This window comes from Coptis chinensis, chromosome 7 (genome assembly GCF_015680905.1).
Source record: "Coptis chinensis isolate HL-2020 chromosome 7, ASM1568090v1, whole genome shotgun sequence".
Classification (NCBI taxonomy): Eukaryota; Viridiplantae; Streptophyta; class Magnoliopsida; order Ranunculales; family Ranunculaceae; genus Coptis; species Coptis chinensis.
Window position 1 is genome coordinate 96,824,844 of NC_141462.1, and position 23,659 is coordinate 96,848,502.

Genomic DNA, 23,659 nt, shown 5'->3' on the forward strand with positions numbered 1-23,659 from the left:
CTCATAAAGTTGCAGATTAATAGGATCTGAAGAACTGACTGACATCGATTATTGATTAAAATATCCCTTTTCTAGCTGTGATTTTAGCAACCAGAAGGTGGTTTTGTGAGTTCGTTGATGGTGTTTGACAACTAAGTATACTCATTTTTAAAATCGGAAATGTTTAGCTGTCACATGCAGATATACTCGTATATATATGCCATTAACGATAGCTTGAGTGAGTTAATTATAAAAGTATAAGACAGTTTAGTGGGAGGTAATGAAATTATAATAAATCAGTTAATATGAAAACTTCATACTGAAGTTTGATGAAAGTTGGTGTCAACTTAAGTGTGGTACGGTGGTCCAAACTCCAAATCTACCATATGTTATATCTCGGGCTTATACTCAAAATAATTAAAGTACAATTAATTTCTTTTTTGATTACGATTACATTTATTTTCTTTTCAAAATGTGGGTCTTCATCTTATAATTGTCCACTATTAGATCACTAATTTGTCAACTTCACAAAGTAGGTTCATCACTGTTTTAACTTTTAAGTACGTGCTAGAATGATTGTCATTTTAAGTTCAGATAGGGAAGATTTGTCTAAATTTACTCTGTTTATACTCCATGCATATTATGTGACCTACATAAGCCATAAGCGACAGACTAGACAATTAGCTGTGGATATTCTTAACCTACATAAAAATTCATCCAAAACTTAAAAACCTAGAGCGCAGATTACCGTTACGTTATTTTGATTTTGATTCTTCACTGGACACTGGGTTGCAAGTTTCTGATTGAATTAATTTTTTTTTGTGAGGATGAAATATCTTACTAAGTACTAACATAAGTGTGGGTAGACATGTATAACTGAAAAAGAAAATGCCTAAAAACAAAACAGAGATTCCAGCCCCAAGAACAAAGCCCAATAATAATTTTGCCATATAGTTTACTTTGATTTTTAATTTCGTATATGAATTTATATTTTAGGACTTGGAACGAAATTAAAATTGAAGTGGATTTAGGATGAAAATATTTGAGAAAATTGAGCTCAGCCCAATTACTTGAAAACAAAATTGTTGTTCGGTAGGAAAAGGTCCTTAATATTAGATACTTCCATCCACTAAATTGCGAAAAATCTGAATTGGCACTCCGTCATAACCTCCAAAAAACCTAAATCGTGCGAAGGAGTGGGGCTTGCATTAAACATGTGGTCCTTCCAGGGACCTCACTATCTCTTACCAACTCCCAAGCGTAATTAGGCCTTAGGCAGAATTTGGCAAATTGCACAGATTGGTTATTGGTATATCGAAAACCTTATCCTTATGCTTCCTAAACTAGCATGGGATAAATTTGAATTGGTGATGGAAAGACATTAAAAGCGCAGAACGAGCAGGAAATTATTATTAACCTATAGTTGATTTTCAATTACATTCTTTCACCTAAAAAGTTCTCAATTCACATGGTAGGTCCTTTTTTTTTTATTGATGAGAGATATGGCAAGAGTGCAAGACCCACTTAGAATTGAGTCAAACATGATCATGAATCATCATGTCAAATATTGTCAAGGGGTCAAGCTTCTATGTGCTGAGACGGATGTACAAATAAGCCCAGTTGGCAAATTTATGTTTTGAGCTTTTGACATGGCAATATCTGGTGCTGTTGGAGTTTTGCTCGTTTCTATCATATCTCTCGAGCAGTCAAGCTTATGCAAAATGCTAAGATGGAAGTGCACGTGTTCGTGAAGAATAATATCTCTACTTATTTGTTGTCTACTGAAAAAATTGAGCATGACATGATCTTTCAACAATTCAACCTTAAGCTTTTAGCGCAGGTTCTCAATATTGATCAGAACACAACAAGATCAATACTGATATTTCAGTAACATGCGTGCTAAATATTTCAATCTGATTTAGCGCCAAGCACCTAAGATATGTAGGTCTACCCTATTTGAGCTGTCTTAATAATTGCAAGATTTTAACTGACCACCTCTAATCATCAAATGTATTTCATGTAAGAAAGTATTTCTATTACTGTAGATCAGTTGGTTGCTATTAAATTGTTCTTGGTGTTATTTTTTTTTTAAACGACACAATGTGGCCGGGTTAGGTTGGAATTTGGGAACCCACCTGATTCATTGCTACTTCACTTTCTTGGATACAACCTCCCATACTCATATGACATCAAATTCTCATCGACCAAAAGAATTTTAACTCGTTTCCTTCTGAATGTATGTGACCACCTCCTTCAATGGTAGAACAACAAGATAACAAGTGAGACACTCTATGAAGTCAGATTCTCCCAAGTTAGTTGTGCTCTTACTTGCACTTGTTGGTCAATTAAAGTGGTTGTCAATTTGTCACGTTCATATGGCCATATATATGGGTCGAATTATAGTCATTTACTAAGATAGGACCACGGTTGGTTGGAGAGATTTTAGTATCCTTAAAATTCAAGTTCGTATATATATACCTTTTTAGAAAATATTACTTACCTCACCCACCATATTGAGAGCTAATCGACCCTTGCGGCTACCATCACTTCGTGATGCGTGGCTGATAACAAAATGATTTTTTTTCAGAAATTATACAAAGCTTTGTAATGCTGAATTTTTGAATTTAATTAAATTCATGGAATAGATAATAGAATGGCTACAATTTAAGTGACGCACATTAATTTTATATACTAAAAAGAAATTTGTATTATATAGGTAGCGTCAGCTCTTTAATTCATCAGGTTAAATGGCCGAGAACGTAGATGATAAACTGAGCAAACCTTGTGATAATGGATATGATTTTAGCAGAAATTAAGCTCTAAAAGTTTCTTTCGAGTTTGAAAACAATTGAAAATTTATAGAGTAAAAATAGTCTAAAACCTTTGTTTTAGCTGTGTGACAAGTGATGATTTTACGAAATGCAAACAACCGACAAAGGTGACAACGCTCATCTTATCAAATTCCATCTCCTTCTGATTATTCATATATTTAATTATCTGTTGCTTTGAGTGCCTAAACGTTTTTTATTTTTATTTTTTTATAACCTGCAAAGCTGAGCTTCTCTATGACAGCCCAATCCAGCCGAGGAAGGTTTCGATGTGGGCTTGGGTTTGAAGCAGCTGATTAGAATTGGCTGATCCGAAACACACTGCAAGTACTGACCAGGCATTTCGATAGGTTTGGCCGTTTGGGAACCTTTAACGTGCTGAACTCTTATACTGTTCTAGATTTAGCAGTCTTCACTAAGATTTCATGAATAATTTTCATATAAGGAATAACATATAAGGGATTAAGGCGTTGGCAAGTAGCCATTCAGAAGATAAAATGTTCTAACATTGTTGTGCAGAATTAGATTTGTAAAAACAGTGTTGGAGCAAATCACAGATGATTTCCATGTTCTCAATATGGAAGGAAACCCCAAACTTGATTTGTTTAGGAGATGGCTTTCTACATGCTAGTACCATTCCAGTTGTACTTAACACTTAATGGTGAACGGTAATAGCAAAGGTGCGGTACTCTCTAATGTGTTACCTCTTTTGGCATTAATGTGGTACTCTCTAAGAGGAGACGAGATAAACAGCATACAATTTACTGGTGGAAACTTGATGGCGAAGGACCAAAACAAAATCAAATGCAACTGGTAAAGTGGACAGACATTTCAAATTATAGACATTTCACAGAAGAACATTTGAAAGAATTACAAGGGATCAAATGGTTCTGGAAGCAACTCAAACCTGTGATCAAACATAAACCCCTGATCAGACTTGTCGTCAAGCAGCCAATTTGTATTCTTTGAATCTTCCTTGAGGAGAATAGCGTCGTATCGTGAGCTTTCGTATATATCCAGTTCACTTAATTTAGCAGAAAAGCGACTAAAATCTTCTGCAAACTCACCATCCAGAAACCTACTGGTACAGCTTCCATTCTCCAATATGTCGATGTTGCTGCTTGTTGGTGACCCTCCATTACTGCCGACTGGAGCTGGAACATCTGACACATGAGCAGATTGACCTTTTGCTGTTCCAAGGCGAATGCTCTGAGGGAAAAGAGTAGACCCTGGAGACGAACGAATGCTCCCAGAACCATGTCGGATATCCTAATTAATGCAAAACCAAATCAATTAAATAAGTAAGCACGAATGGAAATTGATTAGACTGAACCATGGTATATTTGCTCCTAACAGAAATATGATGCAAAAGAAAAATGGGAAAGTGAAGAAATTCTCCCCACAAATTTACATCATGTTCACCTGCATACGAACCATGCACCAGAGTACACATTGGAAGAATTTAACGTACCATATGCCTGAGAGCCATATCGAGTGACTTCTTTGAGATTGTCCTTCCAAATCCACTACTTTCTGTGGCTGTTGCAGACTTTGCAGGCCTCCTTGATGCTGGATCTATGACTGGTGGCGTTCTTTGACTTTCCACTGCATTAATACTATTCCCATTGCTATGCAATCGACCCTTTCCAGGGGGATCAGGAAGTCTTCCTCTCGTCACTATCGGGGAAGATGACAGTCTTCGTGGTGGATTTGTAAGCCCTGGTTCTGAGTTTCCCCGACCAGAGACGGCAGCACTAGGGCGTGATCTGCCAGCAGAAACTGGCCGGTCGGGCATTGTGGTCCTTAGGTTCGGAGGGGTATCGAGTGGAAAATCAGGTGGCACAATGGGTTGTGGTGAAGGGCGGGATCGTGGCCCCGGAGAGCTTCCCCTAGATGCTGGTGCTGAATTCCGTCCATTCGCGATAACTCGTCCATTGGAAGCTGAGTAACCAGTGAGTGGTTGTGAACCTGGTGCTGTATTCCTACGAGTTGGAGTTGATGGTCGAGAATTTGACCGTGAAGCTGAGGAGTTCAAGTTTGCAGGGGGAGGCCTGGAAGTTGGAGTTGAGGGTCTTGGCTGGTTTTGGGGTGCACGTGATTTCTCACTGAAAGAGCTGCTAGGAGTTGGCCTGGATTTGACAGGAGTTGACGGCCGTGATGTCCCACGAGAAGTTGGGGTGGAAGGTCTGGTAGAGCGGGAATTAGGGGTGGATGGTCTGCAAATTGATGTAACTGACCCTGAGCTTGTATTTAGGATCGAGGAAGATCGGTTGGAATTAGAGGAATAGGTGTAGATAACACTAGGAATGGAAGAGCGTGTAACTGAAGTACTTCTAGTTGGTCGCGAGGGATAGCTGTTCTCCAGTTGTGTCATAGAAAGCTGAAAAAGAGACCCAACATTAGACAATACGAGCATGTATTAATCTTGTAAGTTCTGTTCTGAAGCTTTCATAGAACTAAATAATTATAACTCAAACCAGATGCAGTTTTACATGGATGACAAAATGCAAAGAGAGGAGTAGTAGTGTTGGACTACCCTTGAACTTTAAAAGGGCTTGTAACATGGTAGCGGGGATCTTCTTGGTCATTGCATAGCTCCTTGCTATGTAGTCTACTACTCGTAATAGTATAATTTTATCATGTTAATGAACTAAAATTTAGTATTTTACCGATCAAATGGAAAAAAAAAACACATACAAGAAAAAATGCCACTTAGGTCTCATATGTTAGGTGTTGTGACTTTCAACACTGTCTATAAACTTATTAGGACAACTGAGTTACAATATTCTATAAGAGCAAGTGCAGAACTTGACCATTAGATGAATCAAAACCCAAATCTTCAGTCTTGTAGTCCAAGGTTTTACTATAGCAGTTAGAATAGCATGACCGTTTCATGTGCTGATTATCTAGTGGACCATTGACAAATCCGTTCTCAGTGTATCCACTAGGGCCTCAATAAATTGGAAATGTAGTATTAATCAAATTATTCTCTACAAAAGGTTGTAGTATCGGAAAGCATTCATAGGTTTGCAACTATGTCTGGAATCTGTTAAATGTACAATAGTAAGGACACTGTCCTGTCATACCCTGTTAATGTTAAACCAGGTGAACAGTTGTGACGGAAAAAAAATAAAAAAAAACAAGATATGAGGGGAATATAGAAAACCATACTCTTGAAGTCTTAGTATTAGAGACTGATCTAACAGAGGAGAGGTTTCGCGAAGGAGCTATGTTCTGTTGAGGTTCGCTCGTGTCTGATAATAGAGGAGTTCCCGGGGGAGTGAGAAGCCTATTCACACAATCAGAGAAAAAAAAAAAAAATAAGTCCACTTAGCTGTGAGTATTGGTTCGAGCTCAAACTCCTACAGAAGAGTACAATACAGTACTATGCCACACCTACATCTTCAAAGAATTTGCATGCAATAATTAAAACAAGTGAAATTTAGGCCTTGCCCTTTTCATCTGAGGTGAGATAAGTTTTTGAATAATGCAGAGTGCACTCAATATTGTGGAAAGCAAAATTTGCAATATAGGGAACTTTGCTTACACTATTTATATATGATGATTAAATGGATATAAATAAATAAAACGCTAGCCCCTTATCAAGTCAGCTTCAGAAGTCAGAACCATGGGATGATAACATTTTCCTTACACTGCATTTACTGTTTATATTAACATAATGAGCCCTTTGAGAAAACAATGATGAATTTTAAGGCAAGTGAAAAGAAAAGAAAAATGATTATACCAATCATAGTCATTCTTTCCTCCGTCATCAACAGAGGTCAATAGATCGTCCATTCCAGTCCTGGCTAATTTAAGCGATCCAACAGAAACTCTGGGCAACTTCATTGAAACTGCACTAGGGAATTATGATTATGTTAAAGAATTATTATGAAAATGTTGCACTAGGGAAATGAGATCTGTTACCTTCTGATTCATCAGAAGAGGCCAGTGAGAGGGTTGGGCGATTGCGAGAGAAGAGATCCAAGTTCTCATCACGGCACCCAACAACCAAACTTCGACCTCTGCGTTGGTTATACTGCTGAGATCCCGATGAGATGCGGTTCATAATGCCCAACCACAACACTACTACTACTAGTTGAAAAACTCCGGGGTTGTGGAAGAGTGGAGTGGAATGTGTGGATGGATAGATAGATTGATAAATGAATGAATGGATCTGTCTTTGTATTTGGAGGGAGAGAGTGACTCCACTTTTTAACTTACTTTAAAGTAGATATATATATAGTGTAGTAGTAATGTGGACAGGTAATAGCAAGCATGTCTTTAGTATTAAGGTGTTCTTCCAGAGTTCCAGCCGCATTTTCCTACATAGTATTTACCCATAGTAGTGCTGTAAAGAAATCAAAGTCGGTGATCTGGGGATGGGGGTAAGGGGAACACCCACGACCGATGACAATTATTAACACATGGTTTGCAAAACAATCAAAATGTTCTCCATCACATATACAATTACATCTTTTAATCTTGACAATCATACTTCACCAAAAGAAAGACAATCATAGGTTAAAAATTAATAATTGAATCATTGCTCTGATATACTTCAAATCTCAGTAACACCTAACTCTATAACAAAATTGAAATTTAATAAAAATATAAAATATAAGTGTACTTGCAACTAAACTATCAAGATTTTTTACTCTTCTTCATCAATGTCCAACTGTCGGACCTTCTAAACGGGTTGTAGCTTTTCAGCATTCTACATAGGATAATAAAAAAACTAATCTAATAAATGAGTAGGACTCTGGCTTCACATGAAAAATTACAGAGACATTATCTATATCTACTGCACACCTCAGTGAATCCAAACATGTCAGGGAAGAGTTCACAACATGAGCAGTAAACCTTTAGCAATTCGCAACCAAAAAAAAGAGAGTTAACAGAGATCATAACATTAACAAAGAACTGTATATCAACCGTCGTCTTGACATGTTTTACTAAATAACACATTCAACAGTTATCACCAATGAATTTCAGTAAAACCTTTCAAGTCAGATCAACCTGTTACATAAATAGAGACTGGTGAATTCTAGAGGTACACAAGAATGTAGGACTCCTGGAATAAAACTACATCTAAATGTCCTTGGAGTAGACTTATTTGTAGAAATCGAAATCTGTGTCCGGCTTCTTAACATTCGTCCTGTATCCCTTCTCGAAATCCTTGGGAAGAATTACATATCGATTCTTGCGGACAGCATGCATACCAGCTTCTTGACAAATGGCCGTAATCTGTGTGGAAAAGTGAAGTGCCGTCAGTGACAGTATATAAATCATAACAGATAACATAGAGCCAAAACAACAGCTAGGATCTCTCTGTGAAAGTACGTCAAGCTAGAAAGCAAACCAACATACACAGACCCTTGAATATATTAGGTGAAGGACTTGCATACAAGACAATGCCGGTACTACTGATCAATACAGAAGATACCACTAAGAAACTTAAAGAAGAGTGATTCACTGAATAAATTAAAGGTAAGGTGGCTAAGAGCTCTCTGAATGGTACAAGAACACAATCCATTCCACACCCCTTCATTGAGTTAAGAATGGCTATCGCCTATTTCTTAAGCTAAGTCTATTCCTGAGTTCCCTGATATCCACAAGTTATCTCACTGGATATCCAAGTGAAAAATTCATTAAAGGTAACGTTCATATTCGGATTCCTAATGTTGTGGTTACAAAGTCTCCTACCAGTGTCCAAATACAAGAACAAATACGTACTTCGGAAACCATTTCACAACACATTTTAAACACACACACACCCATAGAAGATGACAGCTATCTCTGACATGTTCATCCAGAAGTTGCAATGGTATTTAAAATAAATATATACATGTGGCTGCAAGCATAACAGTTGAATCAACTAACCTCAGCAGCACTGATCTTATCAGGTCGAGAAACATAGTCTTCCAAGTCAACCTCATCACTCAAGTTCATCTTAGCAGTGCAGACCTGTACACGCACAAACCAGAGAATAAATGGTAATGAACGTAAAAACACGTGATATCTAAGATTTCATTAAGACGATCCTTCTAAAGTAAGGATCATGTTTCATGTCTCAAAACCCATATGAAGTTGACAAGGTAATTCTAGTTATAAATAGCTATTTCTAGTTATAAATAGCATATTGCATCTAAGAAGTGTTTACAGCAACTAAAAAATACCTGAAAAACAAGCCTCTTCTGTCGGCGATCGGGCAAAGGGAATTCAATCTTTCGGTCAAGCCTACCAGGACGTAAGAGTGCAGGGTCCAAAGTATCCGCTCTATTAGTTGCCATAATAACTTTCACATTAACAGTTTGATCAAAACCATCCATCTGTACAAGTGTCCCAGGCCATTAGAGTGCAAAGAAAGAAAATATACTGTAAGAACGCAACACTTTCACAGTTTTTCAAGCGTGCTAATAAAAAGTAAACACTAACGCATAAGCTTTTAGGATGCAACACAAGCTATCATAATTTATTATTATTTTTGAATGATATCAAAACCCAAGAGAAACTGTTATTTATTTATATACTTATTTCCTATTATTTTTTTTCTTTTCTTGATCGGTGGCAAACCAAGAGTCTCCCTTTCTCCGCTATAGCTAAACCAGCGTCAAATTCATTGTTCCAAGTATTGATTATTTTTGTACACTGTTCATGACATCTTACATTCCTTTAGATTAACCGTACCTGATTGAGAAGCTCCATGAGGATACGCTGAACCTCTCTGTCAGCTCCTGTTTGTGCATCAAACCTTGCTGTAGCAATAGCGTCAACCTCGTCAATAAAGATAATTGCTGGAGCATTCTCTTTGGCAAGACGAAAAACATCACGGACCATTCTTGGACCCTGAAAAGAAGACAAAGTACCCCAATTTGTCGATTAATAGGATACAACGACTGACAAAGAAAACCTGCTAATATGTGACTTAGCTGGTAGACACGGAAAAAGCAATAAACTGTCAGGTCATGGGGATAGCATTCACATGTACTGTGAACAGGGATTGAGGGGGCAAACCCTTGTAAATTAAAACATTTCTTACAACAATTCTAGTGTATAATTATTGTGTTCAAAATTTTAGGGTGGCAACCGCCCTTCTTGCCCCCTAGATCCATCACTGTCTATGAAGGACACCTGTGACACCAGTCAATTAGAAAGCTTTTGGTGGATGGGTTGGGATATCCTTTTATTAAATCAGGTGAAAAAGTTATTGTTCATAATGACGAGGAAGAAGTACAGTTAAAGACTACACCAAAATTCCACAAAGATACAGGAATCCACAAAGCTCTCATTTAAACTTTCGAAGGACTGGATCATCTGGTAAGGTTACAAGTCGACTATAAGTTTGACATAAACAAGGATAATTATCAAAAAAACATCGTACCTCTCCCAAATACTTCTGAACGAACTCTGACCCAACGACACGAATGAAGGCTGCAGTAGTATGATTTGCCACAGCCTTAGCCAGCATGGTTTTCCCAGTGCCAGGAGGACCATAAAGTAACACACCTCGAGGAGGATCTATCCCAATCTGCTTGTATAGCTCATGATGCGTCAAAGGTAACTCCACAGCTTCACGTATTTCCTGTTTTTGAATGTCACAGCCTCCAATATCCTGTTCCACCACAACTCACAAGTTTTTCATAACCCTATTTTTTTTTTTTTTTTTTAATCTCTCAAATTTACATTGCAAGTGACGTCAATTTGAATCAAGAAGCCTAATAGAATTCCACATAATAGTAAAGAATCAAAATTTGAACTTACATTGTAAGTGACGTCGGGCTTCTCGGACTGGCTGAGCAGAGAGATACTGGAATCAGCCTCGGGTGGGAGAACATCAACGAGGGCATTGGAATGACGGTGGAGCGCAACAGAAGCAGAGGGCTTTCAAAAGCTCACGATTAATAGTACTAAGAATCCTGACATAATAATTGGAGCCAGTAGTGGAACCGACGATCCCATTATTCTGATCGACCATCTCCATAAACTGACCAATGACAAGAGGAACAGATTGAATCCTCTTGACTTCCTCCTGGGCACGGAGGAGTTCCCGTTTGAGATTCTTCTGTTCGTCTTTGACGTATTCTTCCTGAATGTCGACGAACTCGATCTGGCGTTGGAGTGATTTGAGACGGCCGTAGAGATCTTCTTCGTCGTTGGATGATTGGTCGGTGTCTGATTTGAAAGAAGCTGGTGGTTTGGGATCAAGTACCATTGCTGTCGCCATGATAGATTGTGTTTGCTGTGGAAGAAGATGCCCGACTTCTCTTTTTATAGACTCATCAACTCCGAATCCACATCCCAATTGGGCTCTCTGGTTGTGGGCTTAACTAGTCGGTTCTGGAGTTTCTCTCAAGTAATGTTTTTTTTTGGCCCTATATTTTGCCCACCTCAACAACACTATTTTTTTTTTTTTTTTTTTTTCTTTCGATTTTATGAATATTAACACATAGCTTGTCTCCCTTAGACCAACTTTAAATCAAAACATCTATTAGTTGAAGTTTAAATTTTCAAATGTTGTTATTATATTTTTTCGATTGAAATTTTATTTTGTTATTAGAGTATTGTTAGTTATATTGTTTTGAGTTAAATGTTGGAATAGACAATAATTACTCAAAACATTTAAGTAATTATTGTTTTGGGTGCCAATATAAATTTTAATGCGGGGTATTTGTGCTATGCCTCCGTCCAACACTCTTGTAACTTTTTTTTTTGTTTTTTGTTTTTTTTGTTTTTGTTTTTTTTGTAAACAACACTATTTTTTTTCCCCTTCGATTGTATGAATATTAACACATAGCTTGTCTCTCTTAGACCAACTTTAAATCAAAACATCTATTAGTTGAAGTTTAAACTTTCAAATGTTGTTATTATATTTTTTCGATTGAAATTTTATTTTGTTATTAGAGTATTGTTAGTTATGTTGTTTTGAGTTAAATGTTGAAATAGACAATAATTACTCAAAACATTTAAGTAATTATGGTAAAAGATTCTAGCAGTTGATAGGCATGGAGAGACTATCCGAGTAATATTATTATTGTATTGCTCCGATGAGAAGGTTTGTGGGTTTTCATTATTATGTATTTATTTATTTTTCTCTAATGAGTTATGTTAATTGTTTGTGTTGTCAACTTTTCAGATATCAAATCTTTTACCAATTGCGTTATTGGTTTCAAATGTATTCATTTATAACCTGCTCTGTTTGTTGCTCCAAGGGGATTTGGCTTTGGGGTCCCCCACTTCTAGCAGTTGATAGGCATGGAGAGACTATCCGAGTAATACTATTGTATTGCTCCGATGAGAAGGTTTGTATTGTCAACTTTTCAGATATCAAATCTTTTACCAATTGCGTTATTGGTTTCAAATGTGTTCATTTATAACAAAGTAATTTTTTTGTTCTTAGCATTTTAAAGCTAGTGTACTATTATAGATGTTATGTTGGTGGGAATGTGATGCATTTTTTTTTGCCCTATAAGCACTTGCCCACCTCAACAACACTATTTATTTTTATTTTGTTTTTTGTTTTTTTATTGTATAGACATCAACTTTAAATCAAGACATCTATTAGTTAGTTGAAGTTTAGACTTTCAAATGTTATTATATTTTTCGATTGAAATTTGATTTTGTTATTAGAGCATTGTTAGTTGTAGTGTTTTGAGTTAAATGTTGGAATATACATATTGACAACTAATGCACTTGCAATGTATAATTTGTTAACCATTTAGTATAACTTACAATGCAATTAAACATATAAAGGACATCGTTTTTTAAGTCATGGGTTGTTTCTAACGTGAAAAGGGTGTTGTTAACCCATGGGTTGTTTTTAGTGAAAGCACGTTAAAAACAAACAAAGTTTTGTCCTTTAAACTTTAAATTATTGTTGTCATTTAGATTAAAAACATATAACATACAAAGTTATGTTATATGTTTTTGGGTTATAATATGAATATGCATGAATATAATTATTGTTTTGGGTGCCAATATAAATTTTAATGCGAAATAGGGTACCATGTATTGCATCATAGGGTATTTGTGCTATGTGTCCAACACTCTAGTAACTTTGCAATTGGTAACGTTTTAAAAGTTCTTTGCTGTTTTATGAAGTGATTTAAGTTCTTGTTATTGTCACATTTTCAAAATCAATTACTGTTTAAATTAAATAACCATTTAAATAAAATATAATTATCTTATACTATAACTATAGCAAGCCGGGCAAAGTGGCTAGTAAAATATAGAATGAGTGTTACCTAAAGTGTGCATTTTGGACCGTGGTTGAACCCAAAAAGTATTGAAGAGAACAACTCGGTGAACGTTTGGTTTTATCAACCGTAAACAACTCGACAAAATAAAGTATCAGCCCGGTTTCAAATGCATATATATATCGAAGATTTTATACCACCCATTTCTAAACCCTAATTCTTTCTTTTATCGAGAGAGAAAACAAATGAATATTAACCCTAATTTAAAGCAGACATAGATTTTGATTATTCGCTTTCTAGATTGCTTGCTTGGTGGGTCTTGAAGGGAAAACATTTTAAAGAAGATCTTGCTAGTGGTTCACCGTTAAAGGGAAAGGAATTCAAAGCAGACGAAGATCTTCAATTCACCCATTAGAGAAAGTTTCATAATGTCTTTCTCCTTTATGTCTTTTTATCCAAACGATTTCTAAGGCTAGCTATCCGCCTTCTTGCTTTCACTTACCAGACTGACTTAATTAGAACATCTTTAATAGTGACATCAAATCATGTCAAAACACCAAATTCCTGAAAATTTGGTTAAAAACCATCTTTAGTGGAGACACCAAATTATTTCAACATTAAAAAATCAGCAAATCAAACACCAAACCGGTCACCATTTGGTGTTTGGTCTGGCGCTTAACCAAATGTACGACGTTGTTTTTTAACTGGGTGGGCTTTGGGCTCATTTATGGGCTTCATTGCACTGTTTCATATCATAAAACAGCGTGGGCTGCTTAAAGTTTAGGCCCATGCGCAGTTTACTAAAAGCAACGTGCTCTGACTAAAAAAAAAGGCCAAAAAACAAACAACCAAAAAACAACTAAATTTCTCATTCCTTAACTATAATTTTATACACTCTAATTTTATTTTTGCATGTACCTTAATTTAAAGTTGATAAGTTTTATTATTTCATTTCTTGACAAATAAACATCATTCTTTATTGATAATAATAATAACAGATTACAACTTGGGAATTTAAAAACACACACAAAATAAATAAACACACATTGAACATAAAACATGGCACAGAAATATATACATGGAACACAAATACATATGAACGATAAATAAACCAAGTCCAAATGAATTCAATCAATGCCGACCACACCTAGACCACAAATGCTTGACCAAGTCAACTTTTAACCTATCATAAATAACTTGTGAATGAAGCCGATTAACGCCAGTTGCCCAACGAGACAGAACAAAGTGGCGTTCATGTTCAACTGCCCCTTATTTACTTGGAGGTTCATAATCAAGAATATATCATGGAATATCAGTTTCACGTTCATCTTCCACAATCATATTGTATAAGATTATACAAGCCCTCATCACAGTAGACATGGTCTCCAAATTTTTCACCATCTTTCAGAGAAAGAGCATGAAACGAATTTTTCTGCGTCTCGATGCCTCGTGCTTCCTGTCTATTTGATATGTCACGTATAATAATACTTGTGACTATGTTCTCAACAACAGGGGTCTCCTGCTCATCACTGTGTTCTTGTTGATGTGCTCTAGGCACAGCCCCTTCAACATTAGACCCACGAACTACTAGTGTTGTAGTTGGTACTAGCTATCTCGGCTACTATCACATTGTTCTCTATAATCTGCTCTTGAGCATGTGCTTCAGTCAGAACCACTGCATTTGCATGCTCTTGTTCGGCTGGGATATGTGTATGAGGCACTCTCACTTCCTCATTATGAACCTCAACCTGTGTAATAAGAATCTCAGCTAAATTGCTAGTTTCCCCAGTTTCTGTTACCCGCCTACTTGTAAGATGATCTTTGCGTACCCAAGTCTGAGTTTGGGCTTCTGCAACCTTATTATTCTTTTTGTAAGTTTTCTTTGTAGTCTTAGGCGCTTGCGGCATGGTAACAGGGCAATTAGATTCAGAGTGTCCAAATATACTACAACTTGGGATCCAAGGGTATTCTACCTTGACATCAGGAAAAATGCCTTCACCCAGCTTAACGGGTATAGTTGTAGGCAATTCTGAGTCTACAACAACCACAATACATACCCTAGCAAAAGAAATCCTTTCTTTCTTAGCTGTGAGTTTGTCTAAGCACAAGGGTTTCCCCAAATAGCTAGCAACATATCCCAAATCTTTCCTGGACCACAATTGTATAGGTAAATCTAAGTGTGGCCAGATAGGAATGGTGGTGAATTTTTGGCGCTGAATATCAATATCAACCGACCATTTCCTTAACACAAAGATTTTACCGGCAATAAAGTAAGGCCCTGCTTCTAGAATCTTGGATCTGTCTTCATCTTCAGAGAATTTGAAGTAGAACAATTCCTTATCCGCAATTATTTCATATGCTGCTTTAGTCTTCCAAAGTCTACTCAAGGTTGCTTTCACGTATGTACTGACTCCAATCTGATACCCCTTGTTGAATCACATCAGGGGGGATTTCTAGTACACCATCCACTAGTGTAGGGAAATACTGTTCAAGATTGGTATCATAAGAAGTATCATTACTACCAAACAGATTTCTCCATGTTCGATGAGGTTGAACAGAAGGCCCTAAAAGTGAGGTAACAGTTTGTTGAGCTTGATCTGTAGAAGAGATGATCACCTCACCATCCGTTTGCGAGTTCAACTCCATCTCGGTGAGCCCGATCCAGCCGTTGTCGAGTCAACGGCAAAACACGCCGGCCATAGCCTGTCAAACTTACCTGAATAGGCAAGTTATCTTCAGAGAATAGAGTTCCCTCCAAAATAACCTTTAAATGGTTAAAAACCAAGTAAAAGTTGATAGTACCCTTATCCTAAAATCGCTCTCTAGGTATTTTGAGTTTAAGTAGATTTAGAATTCTAGGTTTCTTGGTTATCAAGTTTGGCTCATCTAGGTATTTTAGTGTTTCATTAATTCAATTATTCAATCCAACAAATTATCACTTATCTAACACCTAATATTATCTTAAACTTCTTATTCCTCTAAACTCTTCAATCTCTTTTCGTTCTTTTATCCTAGGAAAAATTTCCATATCAAATCTAAACCATTGTTCCCCGTTAGGTAAGAAGTCTATAACATTATTCTACAATACTTACATGCCAACAAGAAGTGTCCTGTATTTTGCGGAAAAAAAAATGTTGGACGGGATCATCTCTTTCCTTGAAAGAATTCATATCAAGGAACCAAAAAAGCCACCAAGAAAGCCCGAACCCGACGTGATTAGCTCTCTGCCTCAACCAATCATAAGCCACATAGCCTCCTTTCTTCCAACGGAAGAAGCAATAAGAAGCACCATTCTTTCTACAAGTTGGAGAAACGTATGCTCATCGCTTTCTAATTTGGAATTCAATCAAGCTTATTTTAAGAAGAAGAAATTAGATAGTGAGGTTTTTAGCCGTTTTGTCTCTCACACACTTCGTAGCCATGATGGGTCAGATGTACACAAGTTCACACTCGAAGCTTACTTTGAAACCCTACCCGAACCTATGTTAGTCAATGAGTGGATCTCTTTTGCTGTACAACACAATGTTAAAGAAATCTATATTTCATTACATACAATGACACCCGTAACTCTTCCGTGTTGCCTCTTTACATCTCCAACCATTACACTACTGGATTTGTTCGATTTCCGACTTAAGTTGCCTTCAGTTATTCATCTTTCCAACCTCCAACATTTGCAAATTGAGAGCTTATATTTTTGTAATGAGATGAGTTTGATCAATTTATTTTCCAATTTAAGTTGTCCATTAGTCAATTCATGCTGCGTGGTGTCTTGCCCTCCGTATATTCCTGATTTGATTCCGAAATCGGGCTGGAATCTTAGGAGCTTCAGTATAGCTAATACGGTTACAGATTTTGATCGCATATAAACAAGTTGTATGTATGTTTAGTAATATGAATTGGGGGGGAGGGAATTTTTCAGGTTGTTCATCCAGCACCTGGCAATGCTAATGGCACACTTGTAAATGGAATTCTTCACCACTGCGCTCTTCCAAATATATTAAGCAATTCTATACTTTCTGACCTCGATGATGATTCTGACGCTGAGCTCACTGGCTCTCATGATGATCGGAGTTCCTCTATGGAGATTGGTTCTAGCATACGACCTGGAATTGTACATAGATTGGACAAAGGAACTAGCGGGTTACTTGTTGTTGCAAAGGTGAGCATTGGTACTTTGCTATTAAGCTGCTGCTTTGCTAATTAATGTAAGATTGGAAGGTTATATTCACATATATCTGTGGGGCTGTGTCCATTATGTATTCACCCTAAAGGCATTTTTGTAGCTTCATAACATGGTACCAAAGTAATCCGACTTGTGAAGTCATCATTGACTCTTCACTTCTAGCAATCCTCCTCCTTGATCAGTTTCCTATCTCAACCTCTTCCACAATACTGGTTCCTTTTGTTTATGTTATCTCTGTTCTCTATCTCCCCCATATTTTTAAATGTAATTCCTTAAGATAATCCGGATGTTTTTTTACTTGGCAAAAGAATACAGAAGAGTTTCAGTAGTGCTTTGGTTTATATAGATGTATATGAACTTTGGTAAGAATATGATTCTAAGAATCATCTTATCTATTGCAGGACGAGTATTCTCATGCCCATCTATCTGAACAGTTCAAGCAGCATACCATTCATAGAGTGTACATAAGTCTTACTTCGGGAGTTCCCACCACCCTTTCTGGACGTGTTGAGGTCCCAATAGGTCGTGATATCAACAATCGGATTCGTATGGCTGCTATACCTTGCCCTAGTGTCTCTAGACAGGTTCGCCATGCTGCTAGTAGGTCATTTTCCTTTCCTGCTTTAACTCTCTGGTTTTCCTAAACATCAGTCAAGTCTTCTCCTTTTCAGTATTTCACATATAGTACATTTTCTCTTTTTATGTTGAAGTGGTTTTGAAATTGAACTAGGTACAAGGTGATTGAAGTACTTGCAGGTGGTGGTTCTGCATTGGTTGAGTGGATCCTCCGAGTTATAATACATTGGTAATTATAATAAATTTAATCAAATCTAAATCATTTCAAGCTAAATTATAATCTTTATACATTTCGAGCTAAATTACAATTCTTTCGTCATTACAAGTGGTACAAAATACAAACACTCTAAAATGGATAATTGAAATACACAAACACTCAAGCACTACAAACACTAAACTATATTTCTAACTCTAAATCTTGTATTAACTCATACAACTTATACAAATAATATTCACGAATATTAAAAAAAAAAAAAAACATTCAAAAGACCTCGCTGGTTCGTTTGAGCCATTTCCAAAATGACCTCACCGAGTCATTTCAATGTTTTTCAAACAATACTTCGTTTTGGAGTTCAAATAACTTGCATTATATAATAATCAATAATATAGAAACTACAAATTATTCAACAATAACAACCATACCGTATTATTCAACAATAGAAACCACAAATTGAGAAACTAGAGTTGAATTTAAAAAAAATTAAACAAAATGCATTAACAAAAATTGATATTCAAAATTGAAGAAATCCTTGTTTGCACCAACCAAACTATCCTTGCACAAAATCAAGTTTTGCTTTTGGTTTTTGATTTTTGGTTTGGTACCAGTTGAAAAAGTTGTTCCCAATTGCTGTGCAATTTAGGTAGGGGTGTATTGGACTTGCTTTGGACTTCGGTGTTTGTGCTTAGGCTGGAAGCTGCCCAATCCAATTCCTATGTCACCCCAAAAAATACTCAGTCCTCTAGAGTTGTTTTGACTTTTGAATCGAAATTTGACCTCGGACCAATATATTGAAATGGGCCTAGGGACGAATTTGTTGATATTAAAATCATGGCTTCTCTGTTCTCTCTTAATAAACTTTAGTACTTTACTCACTTCACACTCAAACACAAACATTCCCTCTTTCTACTTCTCACTAACAAAGAAAAAAATGTCACTACTACTAATAACACTAGATCTCCTTCTGCTCCGTAATTTTATACATGATTCAGAACACAGAACTGTTCTGTTGTTGATCCCCCAGGTAACATATATGCGCAGAGTACACCAAATCAGAGAACTCCATCTATCTTTTACTGTTTTACACTACATACATAGGCACAGTAGACCATGTTCTACTAATTTTCATCACACTAATAGGGAAACAAACCCAAAAGGGATGGAACATTGGAACCTAACCGACCAAAGAAGAAAACAAGAATCCTATATTCTAAAATCTAATGCTGATCTACGGACAAAAGAAATTCTAACAATCATAGTTGGCGCTTTCGATAATTGTTTCAGGTCCCCCTTCTTGTAAGCAGCCAATGGGAGGGATGGTCAAGGTTTCTAGTGTTCCATAAGCATTCCAACAGAAAGGATCATCCACCAGCTCTCCCTCTTCGGGTAGTAATTCAACTTCGGATAGTGTTATATTTGTACATGCGACTGAGTCGCTGCAGGCAAAGTGTATAGGAGGGCTTCGGACGTCATAGGTGCCCTTTATATTCTTGTAAGAAACATCGCTTACATATACTGCCGAGGTTTCATTTCTGCAACCTTTAGTGAAGCAGTAGTATTGATCTATGATTATGCAGTTCTTCACATTGTCCATTTCGATGTTCTCAAATCTTATACCAGCTACAGAACCCATTCCGCCTTGCCATGTCTTGATTCTAACCCCGTTATCAGAGTCCTTTATATATGTGTTGCTGACTGATATGTTTGAAAAGCAGGCCTGTGAATTATGCACTCCAAGGCTCCCAATGCTGTACAAAAGAGATGGTTCAGTTATATAAGCATTGTTCACTTCTCAACTAGGATTTTTGACTAACTGAATTGGTTGCTGACTTAGTGACTCACCTGATCCCGTGACCATGTAAACAAGTGACATTATTTATATCAACATCTGAACAACCTGGTCCAATGGAGATGCAATCGTCGCCTGTTCAAAATCAGAAAGGCGTGGTATAATTCAATGTATAATCGGTTCTTCACTACTGGGGTTGGGGGGGAATGTTTTCTGTTGGTTTTTCTGGACGATTATTTTATTTTAAATGGAAATATGGGTAAGTGGCAGTCCACGTGGCTCGGAACACATATTCACTGCCCTGCTGAAATGATAAATAAAACCCCTCAAAATTTCTTATTATTGTTTGGTCACAATAGAAAATTGGTTCAAATTTTAACTTGCTTTACTTGTGAAACATGTAATATTCAATTCCCATCAAATATAGTAAATCCAAGTTGTGACGCAGTAAACCATCTGATAATAGAATTGGGCTCTCGGGTTGTGGGCTTAACTAGTCGGTTCTGGAGTTTCTCTCAAGTAATGTTTTTTTTTGGCCCTATATTTTGCCCACCTCAACAACATTTTTTTTTTTTTTTCTTGGATTGTATGAATATTAACACATAGCTTGTCTCTCTTAGACCAACTTTAAATCAAAACATGTATTAGTTGAAGTTTAAACTTTCAAATGTTGTTATTATATTTTTTCAATTGAAATTTTATTTTGTTATTGTTGGAATAAACAATAATTACTCAAAACATTTAAGTAATTATTGTTTTGGGTGCCAATATAAATTTTAATGCGAAATAGGGTACCATGTATTGCATCGTAGGGTATTTGTGCTATGCGTCCATCCAACACTCTTGTAACTTTTTTTTTTTTTGTTTTTTTTGTTTTTGTTTTTTTTGTAAACAACACTATTTTTTTTCCCTTCGATTGTATGAATATTAACACATAGCTTGTCTCCCTTAGACCAACTTTAAATCAAAACATCTATTAGTTGAAGTTTAAACTTTCAAATGTTGTTATTATATTTTTTCGATTGAAATTTTATTTTGTTATTAGAGTATTGTTAGTTATATTGTTTTGAGTTAAATGTTGAAATAAACAATAATTACTCAAAACATTTAAGTAATTATGGTAAAAGATTCTAGCAGTTGATAGGCATAGAGAGACTATCCGAGTAATATTATTGTATTGCTCCGATGAGAAGGTTTGTGGGTTTTCATTATTATTTATTTATTTATTTTTCTCTAATGAGTTATGTTAATTGTTTGTGTTGTCAACTTTTCAGATATCAAATCTTTTACCAATTGCGTTATTGGTTTCAAATGTGTTTATTTATAACTTGCTCTGTTTGTTGCTCCAAGGGGATTTGGCTTTGGGGTCCCCACTTCTAGCAGTTGATAGGCATGGAGAGACTATCCGAGTAATACTATTGTATTGCTCCGATGACAAGGTTTGTGGGTTTTCATTATTATTTATTTATTTATTTTTCTCTAATGAGTTATGTTAATTGTTTGTGTTGTCAACTTTTCAGATATCAAATCTTTTACCAATTGCGTTATTGGTTTCAAATGTGTTCATTTATAACAAAGTAATTTTTTTGTTCTTAGCATTTTAAAGCTAGTGTACTATTATAGATGTTATGTTGGTGGGAATGTGATGCATTTTTTTTTGCCCTATAAGCACTTGCCCACCTCAACAACACTATTTATTTTTATTTTGTTTTTTGTTTTTTTATTGTATAGACATCAACTTTAAATCAAGACATCTATTAGTTAGTTGAAGTTTAGACTTTCAAATGTTATTATATTTTTCGATTGAAATTTGATTTTGTTATTAGAGCATTGTTAGTTGTAGTGTTTTGAGTTAAATGTTGGAATATACATATTGACAACTAATGCACTTGCAATGTATAATTTGTTAACCATTTAGTATAACTTACAATGCAATTAAACATATAAAGGGCATCGTGACGAAGTCATGGGTTGTTTCTAACGTGAAAAGGGTGTTGTGACCCATGGGTTGTTTTTAGTGAAAGCACGTTAAAAAACACGGAACAAAGTTTACCTTGCCGCCAAATTATTGTTGTCATTTAGATTAAAAAACATATAACATACAAAGTTATGTTATATGTTTTTTGGGTGCCAATATGAATATGCATGAATATAATTATTGTTTTGGGTGCCAATATAAATTTTAATGCGAAATAGGGTACCATGTATTGCATCATAGGGTATTTGTGTTATGTGTCCAACACTCTAGTAACTTTGCAATTGGTAACGTTTTAAAAGTTATTTGCTATTTTATGAAGTGATTTAAGTTCTTGTTATTGTCACATTTTCAAAATCAATTACTGTTTAAATTAAATAACCATTTAAATAAAATATAATTCTCTTATACTATAACTATAGCAAGCCGGGCCAAAGCCGGGCAAAGTGGCTAGTAAAATATAGAATGAGTGTTACCTAAAGTGTGCATTTTGGACCGTGGTTGAACCCAAAAAGTATTGAAGAAAACAACTCGGTAAACATTTGGTTTTATCAACTGTAAACAACTCGACAAAATAAAGTATCAGCCAGATTCCAGAGCATATATATACCGAGATTTTATACCACCCATTTCTAAACCCTAATTCTTTCTTTATCGAGAGAGAGAAACACAATGAATATTAACCCAATTTAAAGTAGACATAGATTTTGATTATTCGCTTTCTAGATTGCTTGCTTGGTGGGTCTTGAAGGGAAAACATTTTAAAGAAGATCTTGCTAGTGGTTCACCGTTAAAGGGAAAGGAATTCAAAGCAGACGAAGATCTTCAATTCACCCATTAGAGAAAGTTTCATAATGTCTTTCTCCTTTATGTCTTTTTATCCAAACGATTTCTAAGGCTAGCTATCCGCCTTCTTGCTTTCACTTACCAGACTGACTTAATTAGAACATCTTTAATAGTGACATCAAATCATGTCAAAACACCAAATTCCTGAAAATTTGGTTAAAAACCATCTTTAGTGGAGACACCAAATTATTTCAACATTAAAAAATCAGCAAATCAAACACCAAACCGGTTACCATTTGGTGTTTGGTCCCGGCTTTAACCAAATGTACGACGTTGTTTTTTAACTGGGTGGGCTTTGGGCTCATTTATGGGCTTCATTGCACTGTTTCATATCATAAAACAGCGTGGGCTGCTTAAAGTTTAGGCCCATGCGCGGTTTACTAAAAGCAGCGTGCTCTGACTAAAAAAAAAGGCCAAAAAACAACTAAATTTCTCATTCCTTAACTATAATTTTATACACTCTAATTTTATTTTTGCATGTACCTTAATTTAAAGTTGATAAGTTTTATTATTTCATTTCTTGACAAATAAACATCATTCTTTATTGATAATAATAATAACAGATTACAACTTGGGAATTTAAAAACACACACAAAATAAATAAACACACATTGAACATAAAACATGGCACACAAATATATACATGGAACACAAATACATATGAACGATAAATAAACCAAGTCCAAATGAATTCAATCAATGCCGACCACACCTAGACCACAAATGCTTGACCAAGTCAACTTTTAACCTATCATAAATAACTTGTGAATGAAGCCGATTAACGCCAGTTGCCCAACGAGACAGAACAAAGTGGCGTTCATGTTCAACTGCCCCTTATTTACTTGGAGGTTCATAATCAAGAATATACTGCGGAATATCAGTTTCACGTTCATCTTCCACAATCATATTGTATAAGATTATACAAGCCCTCATCACAGTAGACATGGTCTCCAAATTTTTCACCATCTTTCAGAGAAAGAGCATGAAACGAATTTTTCTGCGTCTCGATGCCTCGTGCTTCCTGTCTATTTGATATGTCACGTATAATAATAATACTTGTGACTATGTTC

At 36.0% G+C, this 23,659-nt stretch overlaps 3 protein-coding genes and 1 long non-coding RNA gene across 4 annotated transcripts; 1 reads left to right on the plus strand and 3 right to left on the minus strand.

The window, feature by feature from the left end:
• Positions 1-3,550: 3,550 nt before the first annotated feature.
• LOC147490358 (serine/arginine repetitive matrix-like protein) lies at positions 3,551-7,071 on the minus strand. The gene is made up of 5 exons (XM_086570151.1): positions 6,735-7,071; positions 6,553-6,661; positions 5,979-6,096; positions 4,279-5,187; positions 3,551-4,076 (listed from the first exon to the last, which is right to left on the minus strand). Exons 1-5 carry the CDS (start codon positions 6,874-6,876, stop codon positions 3,678-3,680), a joined length of 1,677 nt encoding a protein of 558 aa, XP_086426277.1. The 5' UTR covers positions 6,877-7,071; the 3' UTR covers positions 3,551-3,677.
• A 625-nt stretch (positions 7,072-7,696) lies between these two features.
• On the minus strand, positions 7,697-11,061 carry LOC147490359 (26S proteasome regulatory subunit 6B homolog). The gene is given in 7 exon segments (XM_086570152.1): positions 7,697-8,054; positions 8,691-8,774; positions 8,987-9,139; positions 9,498-9,656; positions 10,192-10,422; positions 10,572-10,694; positions 10,696-11,061. Coding segments are annotated over 7 exon segments (1,224 nt in total). The 5' UTR covers positions 11,035-11,061; the 3' UTR covers positions 7,697-7,919.
• Positions 11,062-16,134: 5,073 nt separating this feature from the next.
• On the plus strand, positions 16,135-17,995 carry LOC147490360 (RNA pseudouridine synthase 2, chloroplastic-like). Its single transcript, XM_086574848.1, has 4 exons — positions 16,135-16,317; positions 16,923-17,162; positions 17,588-17,790; positions 17,917-17,995. Exons 1-4 carry the CDS (start codon positions 16,135-16,137, stop codon positions 17,993-17,995), a joined length of 705 nt encoding a protein of 234 aa, XP_086430974.1.
• A 1,014-nt stretch (positions 17,996-19,009) lies between these two features.
• On the minus strand, positions 19,010-20,179 carry LOC147490361 (uncharacterized). Its single transcript, XR_015202092.1, has 2 exons — positions 19,822-20,179; positions 19,010-19,727 (listed from the first exon to the last, which is right to left on the minus strand). It is a non-coding gene; the product is annotated as an uncharacterized LOC147490361 (long non-coding RNA).
• Positions 20,180-23,659: the final 3,480 nt, after the last annotated feature.